At 37.9% G+C, this 16,574-nt stretch overlaps 1 protein-coding gene and 1 pseudogene across 1 annotated transcript; both read left to right on the top strand.

The window, feature by feature from the left end:
* On the top strand, nt 1–6,950 carry LOC113030710 (matrix metalloproteinase-18-like; annotated as a pseudogene).
* Nucleotides 6,951–8,670: 1,720 nt separating this feature from the next.
* Nucleotides 8,671–11,367, top strand: LOC113030713 (collagenase 3-like). The gene is made up of 10 exons (XM_026182388.1): nt 8,671–8,776; nt 8,896–9,143; nt 9,232–9,380; nt 9,536–9,664; nt 9,775–9,936; nt 10,066–10,189; nt 10,281–10,414; nt 10,518–10,677; nt 10,786–10,889; nt 11,063–11,367. The coding sequence occupies exons 1-10, from the start codon at nt 8,678–8,680 to the stop codon at nt 11,170–11,172; spliced, it is 1,419 nt and encodes a 472-aa protein (XP_026038173.1). The 5' UTR covers nt 8,671–8,677; the 3' UTR covers nt 11,173–11,367.
* Nucleotides 11,368–16,574: the final 5,207 nt, after the last annotated feature.

Below are 16,574 nucleotides of genomic sequence, written 5' to 3'. Positions count from 1 at the left end.
ATGCTCTGGTTTTATTTCCTGCCTCTTGTGATGTCCAGCCAAACTCTAATGATGGCTTTGCCTCTCTGGATAGCAGATCTGCCAAAGAAACCTCCTCCTGGACCATCTGCAGCTGACCAAGAGTTTGCAGAGGTATTGTGCATTTTTGGAAGGATATGATCCCTGTAACAAAAAAGAAAAAACAAAAGAGAAAAGAAGGCATGCTGCTATATTTGTAGGTCTTTGCACTGCGATATTGTTGTTTTATTCATAGAGGGGTTTAATCTGGAACCCCACTTTATTGTCTACTTCAAGTGCAATATTGACTGCTGCTTGTAGGAATTTGCTGTATGTGGGGCCTGGTCACTGTGTATTTCAAGGAGTAAAACATTATCAAACTGACATTTTGTGAAGAAAGCCAATAACCTAATTTCAGTGTGTATGGGTAGGACATGCAGTTATATCTGACTGACAATTTGTGCAGATTACACTATCAACACTTTTTTCAAGTAATACTATACTGTACATCTGTGCTCTACTATATATTTTTTAATATATTTTTTTCGTTAAGAAACTGTCGTTTTTGGTTGGAATTACAGACACTGGAAAATAAGAGTTAATATTGATAAATGGTCCTGCCTGGACTTGAATTTAAGTTTTTTTTTTTATAAAGTGCATAGAGTCGGCTTCATAAATATAATTAGATTATACTTTTAGATTATTGCACACAGTTAATTATTTTAATGACTTAAACCAACCAACTCTTCTCTCTCTCTTTTAATAAATAATAAGTTGTTAGAAATCTCTTTGATATAGTGACTTGATTGGATAACTAATTCATTTTTGGTTTGTCTTCTTCACCTTTGATGCCTCGCCTGAGGAAAAATGTGGTGCACTGATAATGATTCTTTATGAGGGTGCCCTGTGAATGCCTGTGAACCACTTCTGAAGAAAACATTGACTGCAAGATAACACAGCAGTCAGGAGACAGCAGCAGTGAATAAATAACACTGTTAGAACTCTTGTCATGTTCATGCTGAAGCTGATTTCAATAACAGAATTTTTACTATTTGATGAAGTGCATTTGAAAGTTTTACGCTTTATTTCAAAAAAGCTTTAAAATACATCTTTATCAAATCCTTTATGAACCATTTACTTACTACCAATTTTAAAGATAAATTTGATGTGTGCTCCTGGTGTCCTTCTATGGAGTTTTAATAATATTAATAACAATGATTCTACTGAGGGAGAGTATGAAACACAGCTACTTGTACACAGGTAAGTCTGAGTGTGTCTGATGTTGACACCTGCAGTTACATGAGTGCTAAAGTGTTTCTGCACGGTGCTATCATTAAAGGTCTGAGGACATTTCTGGAATTCTTACTGTAAAGTTACTTCAGGCCTGGTTGCGCATTTGTGTTCCTCCACAGCAACAATGGCAATGTGTGAACATTTGTACTTTATACAGTGCTATGGAAAAAAAGCATTTTCCCAGCCATCATTCCTTATTTTTTGTGTATTTGTCATATTTACATGTTTCAGATCATCAAATGAATTTTGATGTTAGACAAAAAAAATAACTGAATACAAAATGTAGTTTTTTAATGATAAACTCAGTTGTTAAAAATACAATACAGGTTGTTATACTCATAAATATTCATTGACTAGTGTGTAACTACCAGCAATACATTCTGAATTAACTCCTCCAGGAGTGGGCACCAGTTTGTGGAAGCCACCATGTTGCCCCACCATCTTGAATACAGTGGCAATGATTGACATCGTCATTCTTCCTAATCACATCCTATATATCTGGTTAGAGACTAGCCACATACTCCACATACAGTAATACCCCAAAGGTGGAGGAGAACAGAACTTCAACATATGAAGTGTATGGTTTATCAATTGAGAAGGGTCTGCTTCACCAAGTGACGCCACATTCTCACATCATATGAGAGTATATTTGCAAAGTTTCAGAGCACCGCAGTGTCAGATCCACTTCATAGAAAGTTTTGCTAACACTGGCTAGCAGCAGCTAAGGCGTGATGGGCAGGTGTGTTATAACTTTAAGTGTGTCAAAAATGCAAAAAAGGTAATGATGAAGGGGGGAAACACTTTTTCACAGCAAAGTAAAGATGTTTATTTCAACTGATTTACTTTAGCAATACCGGTTATTTTTCTTCAGGAATATCTGCGGCATTTCTATGGCTACCAGCCCAAGGCAGAAAGACAGAAGAGGACCACCGACATAAGTAAAGATGATGATTTGACAACCGGATCCTGTGATAAGAAGACAAAGGTGCAGGAGATGCAACGGTATTTTGGTTTGCTTCCAAGTGGAGAGCTCACAGAAGAGACTCTAGCAGTGATGAAGAAGCCACGCTGTGGACTGTCAGATGTGGAGCAAGTTGGAGAAACAGTTCGCTGGACGAAGAAGAGGATCAGCTACAGGTTAGAAACAATAAAACTGATTTCTGTAGTCAATATGGTAAATGCTACTTCACAAGATTAGCGTTCACAGCGTTAACTAGCTTAGCTGTTAACAAAGTACAGCTGAGGCTGATCAGAATGTTAGCCTCAAACATGAGTCTGATGCTGTTTTGGTTATAAATCTCAGTACTGGTTAAAAAATAGAGCAGGGTAATAAATGATCTACCAGGTTTCAGCTATGTTATGGCAGGAGACAGCAGATTGAAGTAGGGCTGAATGAATACCATGAATGACTGTTCAGAATTTTAAGGGTGTCAGTCTCTCAAAATAACATAAAAAGCATTCAAATTCAATGTGTCACATCAGTAAAGGTGAATCCATTTAATGGTGATTTTTATCATTAGAACAGTTAGCAAGAAACTCCCCATCCCAGCACTGAAGGCTCAGAAAGTCTTTAGAAGAGCATGGAAGCTTTGGTCCAACGTCACACCTCTGAAATTTCGCAACCGGATCATGACCGTGGCTGACATTGACATCTTTTTCTATAGTGGAGGTAAGCTTTAAAGACTGTTCTCCTCATCCATGTATAATAATGAAGCAGATGGTAAAGCGAGGCGTAAAGGATTTACTAAATAATAAAATAATAGCACCCTGTGTTGTTGCAGATCATAATGATAGTTCACCTTTTGATGGCAGAGGAGGAGTCCTGGCTCACGCCTTTATGCCTGGGCTTCACATTGGTGGAGATGTCCACTTTGATTCTGATGAAGACTGGAGTTTTAATTCTACCGGTATTACCAGGGCAAAACCCCCCAAAAAGCAACAATTTAAAAACATGTGTCACAAATTTTTCTCTGAACATGAAGCTAGACAGAATCAACGTGGTACCTGCATTCTTATGAACTTTTTGTAAGAAAGCAGCAGCAGGTGTGTTTTGTGTGTCATAATTGTTTGCTTATTGTCAAGATGCTGTATGACTGAAATACAGTGCACTTTACAGAAGTTACATATTTGGTGGACTGAATGAGAACATTAATTTGACCTAACCTGGAGTGATTTAGTGAAACATGGGTGGGACTTTTGTGTTACAGCCTTCCTGCATCACACGAGTACTAACATGATGTGCGCTCCTGCTCCAGGTATCAACCTGTTTGCTGTGGCAATCCATGAATTTGGCCATGCGCTTGGCTTGTCCCACTCATCTGATCCTGGAGCTATCATGTACCCAGCATATAACTTTGACCCCAACTATGAGTCCCAGCTCTCCTTTGATGATGTCAAAAACATCCAAAAACTGTATGGTGAGTTGCTGCTGGATACTTTCGATGCTTGAGCTCAGAAATGTTGCTTACCATTAGCCGCAGTTTCATTACAAGATATTAAGCAAAGCCCGCTAGCCTCAGAATAACTTTGAAGTTTTAAAATGGAAAGTTTGTACATAAAATAATAATAATACTGACAAAAGAACAGCCACAAGAATTTTGGCTGGTTTTGCATTAAACATCCAATCCAGCAATAATTCAATAACAAGAGGTCATTTAGAAGAATTGAACATAATTTATTGAAATAGAGAAATGAATATATTTGGCGATTAGACTAGATGTTAGGACAGGACCCCCCCGGCTTGAATGGAGGTCTGAGTAATGTGTCTGTGATGGAGATGGGGAGGAGGTGGGTTGTAAGAAAGAGGGTCTAAAAGCAGAGGTTGATTGGCTCGAAGGAGGCAGGCAAGAAGATGATTGGATTAGATTAAGAACATGAATATTGAGATTGACAGTGTGGGAAAGCTGTAGACATGTAAACAACAGAAAAGAAGCTCATCACCCAGTAAAGCAGCCAGATCAGTGATTACAGATCTTCCTTAGTGAAATCACACATAAGCTTAATTTTGTTATGTGTAACAAAAACTTGCAATGATATTGATTTGCTCAAAACCATTATAAACTGGCCACCATCAGTTATTTAATATCCGTTCATATCTTATATTTCAGATTATTCTGTTTCTTTTCAATAGTTTAAGTATTTTTTAATCCTCATTATTATTATTATTGTTATTAGTTTTAGACATTATTAGACAATTACAACAATTGTTTTATTTTGTTTTCTTATAAGATTAAATACAATTTGGTTAAAGAACAACGGATTGAAATCATTATGGCAAAATGACATCATGGTGTAAAACATATGACAGAAACAGTAAAACAAACATTTCAAGTAATTTTCTTTTTATTCTTGTTTCCTTTTTCTTTGTTTTCTTTCTTCCTTTAAAAAAAGATATTTACAATATTTTATTTTCAGGGGTAATCAAGTGTCCTTTTCTATTCCTCTCTGCTGTGTACAGGAGTCAATCCCAATTTTACTTCACTGACCTCAAAAAGGCCTCCTCCAAAAACACCTACAAAATGTGATCCGTATTTGTCCTTTGATGCAGTAACAGAACTACAACAGGAAGTTTTGTTTTTCAAAGACAGGTATGTAAATCTGTGCAGTCTTGGACATAATTCTCTCAGTGTGTCTCTTTGGTCCAAGGATTACAGGAAAACTGAACTGAAAAACTGAATATTCATTTGAGATAGCCTTCCTGCTTTTCAGGTTTATGTGGCGCAAACATCCTGAATTTGAGGAAACGCGTGTCTCCTTGATTAGCAGTCTTTGGCCAGACACTGTACCGGCCAACTTGGATGCCGTTTACGAGAATACGTGGGAAAATGTTGTTGTGTTTTTTAAAGGTAAAGACACAAAAAGGGGTAAAAAAAAATCTACAAACCCATCGGTTTAGTGTCTGGCAGTAGATTAAAATACATGTGTACATGTGTTATTATAGTGTTTTTGTTTCAGGTAATCAGTACTGGATGCTGAGGCAGTTAAAGCTTGAGGAAGGATTCCCTAGAAGCATCTCAACCTTGGGCTTCCCTTCCAGAATAAAATCTGTAGATGCTGCTCTTCACTTCAGAGATGAGGGCTATACTGTGTTCTTCACTGGTGATGAGTGTTGGAGGTATGTAAGATCATAAAGCTCTTTAGTCCGGTTTTCAGTCTTTATGCTGACCACCTACCTACTTCAAAACGTGAAAGATCACCATACATAAAATAGTTAAAAACAATATACAGCCACGATCAAAAGTTTAAGACCACTTGTAAAATGGCAAAAAATCATATTTTGCACAGTTGGATCTTAATAAGGCTCCTAGTGGAGCTTCAGCATGCAGCAAGAAGAAATGGGAGTGAGACAAAACATTTTTTGAGCGTGTAATTTATTGAAAACAACGCTTAAACTGAAATATGCAAAGTATGATTTTTTTTGTCATTTCACAAGTGGTCTTAAACTTTTGATCGTGGCTGTAGCAAGACTTGTCTGATCTTTAACCATTTCATTTAATCTTTACTGACTGATGTAGATGGAGAGGTGTGAGACATGTTTATGTACTGGAATCACCTTTATGCAATGAGATGACAGGAAACTATTTCCACTGTTGGCATCTTACATAGATGGGTGTTCCTGATAGTAGATGAAAGAGCAATCAGATATATGAGATCCAGACTGTCCTCTTCTGTTGAAAACTTTAAAAAAAATAAGTAAAATTTACTTTAAAGAATTTTGTATGGCTATGTGTGAGTGCTGTTATTATTTCACACATAGAAACAGAACATCATTGCGTGAGAACCAGTCTAAACCAGACAGGCTTCCTGCTTACGCTTTGATGTAATACAAAATTACACATCTCTAGTACAAGTGGTTGCAGAATCAACTGTTGTCACCAACTTGACTATTTGTCATCAAAACGGTGCTTTAAGTAAAGTAGTCATGTAGTTTATCACACTTCCCATGGAAATGTTGTCATCCATAAACAAGAAAATACTGACATTAATCTCTGCTTTTCTAAAATAACTATTATATTTTATTATTATATGTGATAATGTAGATACAACGAGGAACAAAGGTTGATGGAGGGATCACCAATGTCTGTTGAGGAGCAGTGGCCAGAGATCCCAACGCCTATAGATGCTGCTGTCTTCTATGATGGTACTTACATCACTTTTCTTTTAGAGCCCTTTAAAATGTCAATTTCTCATAAAAAGAAATTCAATCCAACAAAATTTACAGTACATTTACACTAACACTTCATAGTTTTCTGCTCCTTTGCTGTTTGACTCTCAGATTAATAGAATATCTTCACTAACTGTGATTGGAAAATACTTGCATATAGACATAGAGTAAAAAAAAAAGATGTAAGGTATAAAGGTTTATAACCAAGGCAGTACTATCCAAGGTACTTAAACCTTTTCATTATGAATACTTTTGAATGCACTGTACACAGACAGTCCTTGCCCCATACAGCAAACACAGTTTGCCACAATACATTTTAAGTTTCAAATTCTAAATGAATATTGATTTCCCCACAGGATCTGTGCACTTCTTCAAAGGAAACGTGGACTACAAATACGACTCCAACTTCAAACGTGTGCACTCTATCAGTCGTGTTAATGAGCTGCTGGAATGTGAAGTGAAGGAAGGCAATGAAACAGTGACAGAGAGGAGATAAGTGAAGTAATGCTTTCCCTGGAGCTTGACGGTGCTGTGCATGCATACACAAACTTTTACGTCCAGTAATAACCACAATGTATTGAACAGAAAATAGAGAAGTGGTTAGTGTGTGGTTAGTCTTACCTCAGTGTGTAATACAGTGATGTAACATTGGAATTTGTACAGTTTTCATGATTTGAAATGTGTGTTTTAATCTAATTTTGCTGCTAATTTTAATTTTAAATCTCTCTATACAAACATCAACATGTGATATAGAGCTATTCAGCCAAATGTAACATTTATTTTAAGCTCGTGTCGTTCCATCAGAGGGATTTATTTTTTACTTAGCAAAGAAAATTTGATATTTTCCTGATTAAAAAACATCTTTGCTTTTATGTTGAAACATATTCACTGTGTGTGTGTGCGTGCGTGCGTGCGTGCGTGTGTGCGTGCGTGCGTGCGTGTGTGTGTGTGTGTGTGTGTGTGTGTGTGTGTGTGTGTGTGTGTGTGTGTGTGTGTCTTTTTACTGCTGTTGCCTAATTTACCTGAGGCTGAACATTACTTTATAAAGTCAAAACTCTTCATCCCTGTGTCCAGTATTGTGTAACACTGACAGAAATGTAGTTTTCCTATAACACTGACACAAAGTGTTTGGGGATAATTACAGGTAAGGTGTAAAACACCCACCTGCAGTCGACTCACAGAAAAAAAAAGTTTCAGTTTCCAAAACTTTGTGCGGTTGGGCACTATTGAATGTGTAGAATAAACTGACTTGAATTTTTTTATAATAGAAATGTTGACAATGTCATGACCAATTCCTGGCAAAATACTTCTTTTCATTTGGAATCATGTTGGATCGTGCAAAAACCAGTGTTCATAGTAAAAAAAACACTTTCAATTCCTCTATTGAGTCTTTGACAGAATATTAAATTTATGTTAACACATCCATTACAAGAAAACACAGGTGAAAGTGTTTAATGTGACAAGAACATCTAACTGTGATAACTGTTCTGAGCTTATTAAGTCCAGATACCAAATACCATGTGTGAATGTGTGTGTGTGTGAATGGGTGAATGACTGAATGTAGTGTAAAGGGCTTTGGGGTCCTTAGGGACTAAGTAAAGCGCTATACAAATACAGGCCATTTACCACTGAGAAAATAATTTTTAAATAATTACAGCTAAGAAGGAAACTAGCTCTGGAAACTAAATTACAATAAAGTGATAAAAATAGTAATAATTCTGGAACAAATACACACAAAGAAAATCCTCAAATATGTTTAAATCTGCTTTAAATCAGCTATAAAGTCAATTCTGCACAAGAGCTTGAAAATAGGAATAGTTTTAATTTTATTTCTAGAACTTTCATAAAGTTGAAAGCTGAGCTTCTGTGAGCTTCATAAAATCATTAAATCAATTTGATTTTCTTCACACTGTGGGATATGGAAGTCAGATCTGAATAAAAATCAAATGAACTAAAATCTGATAATTACATATTTGGGGCTGTTCTAATTATCTCATGACCAATTTCCTCTGCAAACTGCAACAATGATTCAACATCAGTGTTTTGGGGTTTTTTGTACATGTAACACCGTCATGAGCAATCAAAGCCAGAGTTCCCCTCTTCACCATAAAAGGAGCATTTCGTTAGTCACTGACGGCAGGTAGTTACTCAACACATCCAAACTCCAGCCTATATAACAGCTTCTCACAGCACTGAGACACAAGTTGCACACAACGAGGAAGCATGAAGACTTTGACTCTGAGCATTCTGCTTGGCCTGGCAGTGGCAGTTTACTGCATGCCAGTATCTCAGATTACTGGGCAAGATGAAAGTTTTGCAAAGGTATGTGTTTTAATTGTATTTTTAATTGTCCATTCCATGTTGTTATTTGTCTTGTTTCTTGAGCTTAAACATGCTGACAGATATTTGAGTGTAAAGCTCTGAATATTTCTCTCTTCCAGAACTACCTGAAGAAATTCTTCAACCTCACAGAGGAGGAGGGTCCAGCTGTCAGAAGGGGCATCAGCCCGCTGAACAAGAAGCTGGCTGAGATGCAGAGATTCTTTGGTCTCCAGATCACCGGGTCTCTGGATGCTGACACTTTGGCCATGATGAAGAAGCCCCGCTGTGGGGTTCCCGATGAACAGGTCGCTCGTTTCTCCACTTTTGATAACAACGCTAAATGGCAGAAAAACAGCCTCACATACAGGTGAATGATCTAAAGACACAACATAACACACAACGTGAGAAAATGTGACCACACTAATGATTTTCTTGATTATTGTTGTGCTCTGCAGGATAGAGAACTACACACCTGACATGTCTGTGGCAGAGGTGGATGACTCCATAGACAAAGCTCTGCAGGTGTGGGCCAAAGTCACTCCACTGAGGTTCACAAGGATCTACAGCGGCATTGCTGATATTATGATCTCCTTTGGTCGCCGGGGTGAGTCTAAAAACACACTAAGTAATATAATCACTGAACGTTTTTATTGTATTATTGCACAAGACAGGATCATCCCACCTATCAGTCAGGAACACTAAGCTTTTTTAGTGTCTGTGTTTTGTTTGGCCAACCCTGAAACTACTATCTTCTAACAGCACATGGTGATTATTACCCCTTTGATGGCCCTGATGGCACTCTCGCCCACGCATTTGCTCCCGGTGATGGCATTGGAGGGGATGCCCATTTTGATGAAGATGAAACGTTCACGTTCCGCTCAAACACGGGTAAGTTTGTTTACTTTTATGAACTGTGGTGTCCAAATTATTACTCTGTAGTGTGCGACCTGAGTTATCCTTAGCTGTAACCAATTGTCATTCTGTGTTTTCTACTTCAGGCTACGTCCTCTTTATGGTTGCTGCCCATGAATTTGGTCACTCTCTGGGCTTGTCTCACTCCAATGACCCCGGTGCTCTCATGTACCCAGTGTACTCATACAGTAACCCTGACACCTATATTCTTCCCCGGGATGACGTTAATGGCATCCAGTCCCTCTATGGTGAGTGCTAAATTCTTTTTTTGGTTTTATTCAATTAAAAATATTTGAGTTGACAAAAATCTTAGAAGAGCCTGTGCATAAATAATTTTACAACTTACAACAGTGTGATATTTATTAAATTACCTCCAGGTCCAAATGAGGATATCATTGTACCTGGACCTACAGCCCCCACTACTCCTGATGCCTGTGATTCAACGATGGTTTTGGATGCTGTTGCCACACTGCGAGGAGAGATGCTCTTCTTCAAGGACAGGTATCACAAAATAAATGCATGAATACCTGAGCTACTGAGATTTGCTGACTGATCATTTACATTAATGTACATTTTCTGTGTGTCTTCACAGATTCTTCTGGCGCAACCACCCTCAGAGCAACACACCTCAGCAAACTCTCATCACAAATTTCTGGCCCGATGCCCCTGTTGACATTGATGCTGCTTATGAGAGCCAACAATCAGACCGTGTCTTACTTTTTAAAGGTATGCTTTCTCAGTGTCCACCTAATGCAGCACTCCTTTGAAGTCAGCATTTTTGTGCCTTTACATAGCTTTACTATAAAGTCTACTTCTTATTTGTTCACAGGTCAGCAGGTGTGGGCTTTCAGCGGCTATGATCTTGTAAGTGGCTATCCTAAACCAATATCCAGCTTTGGTCTGCCTAAAAAAGTGAAGAAAGTTGATGCGGCCCTCTATGACGAACAAAGTGGGAAGACTCTGTTCTTTGTAGGCAGTGAATACTACAGGTGTGTTCCACTAAGACCTGAGAAAATTAGGCAACTGATTTTCATACAGCAGCTTACAAGTTGTATTACAAATGTTAGATGAATCTAAATACATTTTTCTTTTCCCAGTTATAATGAGGCCACAAAGAAGATGGATAAGGGATTCCCCAAACAGGTGGATGAGACCTTCTTGGGAATGACCTCCAAAGTGACTGCAGCTCTGCAGCAAGGAGGTGAGCAGCAATTCAGGCTTGAAGACCACTGAAACGAGACAATGATTTCTGTTTTTGATATTTCTGTTTTTATCTTTTGAGTTTACATGTAATGAATGATTGCTATTTTAACATGTTTAAAAATCCCTCTGGTCTGTTATGCAGCACTAACATGTAGCATCTCTGTTCTGCAGGGTACACCTACCTCTACAGTGGACCACAAATGTTTGAGTACGCCATGTGGAGCGGGAGGCTGTACCGTGTGCTGAGGAACAGCTACTTCTTGCCCTGCACCAAATACTAGAAAAGATTTTGAATGCTAAGGCACAGTAAAAAAAAAAGAAAAGAAAGAAGAGTAACTGTGTCAATATATTTTTGGATATTTAATTTTATTGTTAAAAAGTTAACAGCAGCGTATGTACTTAATACTGTTATTGTTATGTTAACTTTATTAAGCTTTACCATAACTTTTTATTTTGTTTTATTTATGTCACACTCATTATTTAATTTTTCCGTTCGCTAATTGTTGTTGTTGTGTTTTGACCTATTTATGTACACAAAAGGTCAAATGGAGTACAGTAAAAATAAATTGACATCATCAATAAGCACATTTTAAATGTGTTACTGTTGTGTTACAATGTTACAACCATAGGTGGATAAAGTACACACACTGGTAACTCAAGTATAAGTACAGATCTTCCTGCAAAAGTTGAAGAACTGCTTCTTTACTCAAGTAATAGTATCGTATTTTTCGGACCATAAAGCGCACCGGATTATAAGGCGCATTAAGCAAACAAAGCAGTCATATAAGTCAAACTTTACTCAACTCATTCTTCTTGCTTCCTCCACTTCCGTACCATTGAATCATTAATACTGAATTCTGTCGCAGCTGCTCTATTCCCGTGTTGTTGCAGTATATTAATGACTAACCTCGTATTGTGGATGGATTATCTCAGTTGTTCTCCTGACTGAAGTTTGGTCCGTTTACAGCATTCTGCCATGCCATTGCATTTGTCCCTAACCATCAGGAACCCTCACGTTAACTTTTATCGAGTGGAAAAAAGTTAGCGTTCATCCTCCAGCTTCACTGTGTTTATGTTATGCTAACATAGCTGTGTCGCTAGCGATCATGTTGCACATCATTATATACCAGCTAGCCCAACTTCAGTAACCCTACAAACGCCACTGCTGTTTAGTTTTCTGTCTTCATTTATGTTTGAAGTGATAGCAGAGCTGTACGTTTGAATTTTTTCAGAAATCTCTCATTCAGAACATGCTATATCATGTTTAGGTGGAAGCTAGCGAGCTAACTTCCTGCTAACTTCTAACTCCATTAAATTTACTAAATTCTGTTTTCATGGATGCCTGGATGTTAAACTTAATTGTTACACCTGGTAAAGCAGCAACACTGATCATTTTATTAAAGATGAAAGAATTTAGACAGTTTTTAACTCTCACTGATGCCGCAGTGTTTGTTTGACTTTGGGACCTGAAATGGACGGAGTTTAGGACCCAGATTACTCTGCGAGGCTCCTGACTACAGTAGTCATAATGCTCCGACAATCCATTAAGCCTGTGGCTTCGTAGTTTAGCAAAGTCGTACTAAAATGTTTTTTGACAGATTTTTGAGCGCTTTGTACCACATAAAATCGGTTTGAGGTCAGTAAGCACAACCAGAATTCATACATAAGGCGCACCGGATTATACGGAGCCCCGCAGGGGACATGGGAGAAAAAAAAAAATTAAGACGGACTTTTGCGAGATCTCGCAAAACAAACTCAGGATCTCGCAAAAGTTTTGCGAGATCTCGCCAAAGTTTTAGCCGCATTCTTCGGAGGCCGCCAGCTCGAAGCCAACCAACTACATTCACGCCTCAAAATATCTTAAAAGTGTATTTTGTGACCCAGAAAGAGTAATATTACAACTAAGTAGCTGCCGCCATTGTTGGAATTCAACTTTTGTGAGATCTCGCAAAAGTTTTGCGAGATCCCGAGTTTGTTTTGCGAGATCTCGCAAAAGTCCGTCTTAATCTTTTTTTTCTCCCATGTCCCCTGCGGGGCTCCGTAGGATTATATGGTGCACTGTCGATTTAAAAAAATAAAAAATAAAAAATTAAAGGACTTTAAATGGTAAATGGACTGGTTCTTGTATAGCACTTTTCTACTCTCACTGAGTACTCAAAGTGCTTTCTACATCTGGTGCATTCACCCGATCATACCCATTCACACAAGCACATTATCTAAGGTTTTTAGTGCTTCTATCTGACATTCACTCGAATTCACACTCCAATGGATGCATCAGGGGGCAACATGGGGTTAGTATCTTGCCCAAAGATATTTGGCATGTAGACTGGAGGAGCCTGGGATCAAACCACCAACCCTCTGGTGAGTAAATGACCCGTGATTTTTAGCTAACTGAAACACAGTTGGTCATATTATAATAAAATTCCACAACAGAAAAGAATACAATTTGTATTTTAACTTGGAATTAAATTCTTAGGAATGTAGGGTAGCAGAACAAGTAGAATAAAAGTAAAATACAAGAGATAAATGATTCTAAAAAAAGCCTGCACTAGAGTGCCTCTTTTGTTCAAGCAGCCTTTGAATAACACAACGTTAGCATACTTTGTTTTGTTTTAAATGTTGCTTCACAATATGCAAAAACAGAACTTCAGCAGTGACAGCACAGTGATATAGTGGTTAGAGCTATTGCCTCACAGCAAGAAGGTTATATTTTTAAATCCATCCTGGGATCTTTTCCCTTTGTAGGTACTTCAGATTTCTCCCAACAGCCCAAAGACATGCATGTAGTTGGGTTAATTGGTGATGCTAAATAGGTATGAATGACTCTGGTGAAGCCTGACACTGGACTAGATAAGTAGACAAAATACAGCAGCTGCACCTTCGACTTACAGATATATGTAGCAAACTACACTGAAAGAGTTGGTGTTTATAGATGCACAGTGACAGGAAACAACTCACCTCAAATATCTTAAACCTAAAGTAATGAGCTGTTTTGATAATGCAGTTATACAAATAGAGATATTTCTGTAAAAATGTAGGAAGTGATAGTCAGAAAATAAAGAAAAATGGTAATAGTAAAACTATCTGCGAGTTTTACACCTGAAACTATTACAGCTTTGTGCTAATGGATAATGGTGACTTTAGCATATTCTTATGCTTAATATTTAGCGTATATAAAAATAAAATAATTATCACATTTAACCCTATAGCTTTAGCTAGTACACAAGCATGCTAACGCTTGCTAATTTGCACAAAACACAAATGATATGTCAGCATTTTGATGTGATGAGGGAAGGTCACAGGATCACCAAAAATATTACAAGTCATTCTGAGTACTTTTATTCGAATTAAGTTCTAATTATTTCATAATGGAAGTGGCTGAACTACAGTAAAATCATATAAAAAATATCATATTAACTATTGAGAGAAAAATTCAGAAAATATCAGCTTTGATTTTGAATACCGTGATCATTAGTTCATTGGTCTCAGCTTACATAGTTCACAAGTAAAAACAAAGATTTATCAAAGATTTCTAGTTCTTAGGTTTTGTTCCTGTGCCCCTGATGTTAAGTGTAGGTTTAATTCTGTCATGTTTATTTTCTTGCTCCCTAGTTGTGTCTCATGTCGCAGTTTGTTACTCCTGTCCCTGTGCGCCGTGTTTGTCCTATTCAGTGTCAAGGGCGTGCCTCTGCGCCTGTCGTGTGTTTCCTCTTTTATTTTGATAGTCCCTGTCCTGTGTGCAGTGTGTCTGATTTTGCTTCCCTTGTCTCATTAGGTCTTATTTGTCCCAGCTGTGTTGCCACCTGTTCCCAATCGTCTCATTGTCCTGCTTGTGTATTTAAGTCCTTTGTTTCTCTGTTAGTTGTTCCATTGTACCCTTACTGTGCTGTGTTTTTTTCCTCTGAGCTCCCTGTGATCCTCGTCCTTAGTCTCTAGTTTTCAGGTTTCTAGTTTTCTAGCTTCCTAGTGTTAGTGATGGCCAAATGAAGCTTTCTGAATCATTGAAGCTTGTGTTCATTACTCAAAGCTTTTCAACACAGTCGTCTTTGGTGACATCTGGTGGCCAAAAATATGAAGAGCAGCTTGAATCCACAAAATAAAATGAACTGCTTCATTATGACTGCCCATGCTACAGAGTGGAGTTCACAGTTGTTAGGTTTATGTTGGCACAAACCTGTTGCTGACTGAGACGAGCGCTGTTCCTGCCGCTCGAACCCCAGTCACTCTCAGTCAGCTCCCCTGTAGCACTGCCTTTTATTGTGGTTACATGAATATGCATAGGTTCCTTAACATATGACATCTTACACATTGTGAACAAAGAGTACCTCGTCTGTGTGTAGTGTAGGTATGTGTGTGTGTGTGTCAAGATGTGACCCTGTGAATGATCTGCTGGCGCCCGTGAGTCCAACAGTTCACCTAAACAGACACAGAGTAGGTGTCCTCCTATACTATAAATCAGAAAAAGAAGGTACGACCTCTCTCATGACCTTAGGATGTGTGTGTATGCCAGAGTGCTCTGGAACGCACACAGAGTCTTTGTAGACTACTAAGGATCAGACATCCTGTCATTATACAATCGATTAAATACCTCTAAGCATATATGATTATATGTTTCTAAGCAAAAATAACAATCCAACAATATAACTCTGACAGCAGATCTATCTGATGTTGGGCCACCGTTGTGTTGCTTTGAACATGTATTTTTGGGGGTGAAGAAATTGTTATGTTTATTTGTTTAATAAATAATTTTCATCAATAAACTTTCCTTGTGCCACGGTGTGGTCTTCCTTTGCTTGTGACTTCTTGATGTTGGTAAATACAATAGATTAAAATTGCATATAATATACATATAAAAATGCACAACTCATTATGGAGTATGCTTCTGTTGTGACCAAAATCAACTCAAAATACTCCCACATGACAGAACCTCCTTCCACCCTGGCTGGCTGCATATCTCTCAACAGAATAATCACTGGTTTGCTGTCTCTCACCATCAAAAAACTCCACAAATCCCGCAAATGATTCACTTCCTTATAAACCACCGAATCAAGAACCAAAGCATTTAATGAAGCTTTTTAATGACGTCACTGATCACGTGACTCTGGCCAAATGAATCAACTGCATGGTCCTCGTCCAAGTCTCCGGTGATCAGAATGGGAGGCTCCCTGTCAACATTCACTACTCCTCCAATCTCCAGCTCACCACCTTCTCTGCTGTTTGAATCCCAGGCCTGCAGCGGCGGCTCGCGACGAACGAAGAAGGATGGTGAAGTGAACAATACAATACAACTTCATTTCTATAACACATTAGAAATCTTGCCTTTCCCTCTAGTTAATATTTATTTTATGACTTTATATCATGCACTTTTATGCTCATTTAAATTCTTGTTTGCTCTGTACCTGTTGCTTTCCTATGTATCAGTGACAGTTATCTTCTTGCATACGTATTACTTGCTTTGGTCCTATTTCTATTATCCTCCTCCTATACTCTCTTACTTGTTAAGCACCTTGGCATACCCTTGGTTTTTAAGTGTGCTTTATAAATAAAGTTTATTGTTATTATTATTATTATTATTATTATTATTATTATTTAAAGACCAGAGGTACACCAAAGTGCTTCTAAATACAATAGTAGGAAATAAAAATAAAATTACATAAAATTAAAGGATAAATCAGCAGTCTAA

This window comes from Astatotilapia calliptera, chromosome 10, assembly GCF_900246225.1.
Source record: "Astatotilapia calliptera chromosome 10, fAstCal1.2, whole genome shotgun sequence".
Classification (NCBI taxonomy): Eukaryota; Metazoa; Chordata; class Actinopteri; order Cichliformes; family Cichlidae; genus Astatotilapia; species Astatotilapia calliptera.
This window is presented reverse-complemented; position numbering and strand designations above follow the sequence as displayed.

Bases quoted from the DNA above. Each gene is read 5' to 3' on its own strand.
- LOC113030713 (XM_026182388.1), top strand. From the start codon at position 8,678: ATGAAGACTTTGACTCTGAGCATTCTGCTTGGCCTGGCAGTGGCAGTT. The intron at 8,777-8,895 runs GTATGTGTTTTA...TCTCTCTTCCAG, and splicing joins AAGATGAAAGTTTTGCAAAG to AACTACCTGAAGAAATTCTT. The intron at 10,678-10,785 runs GTGTGTTCCACT...TTCTTTTCCCAG, and splicing joins GTAGGCAGTGAATACTACAG to TTATAATGAGGCCACAAAGA.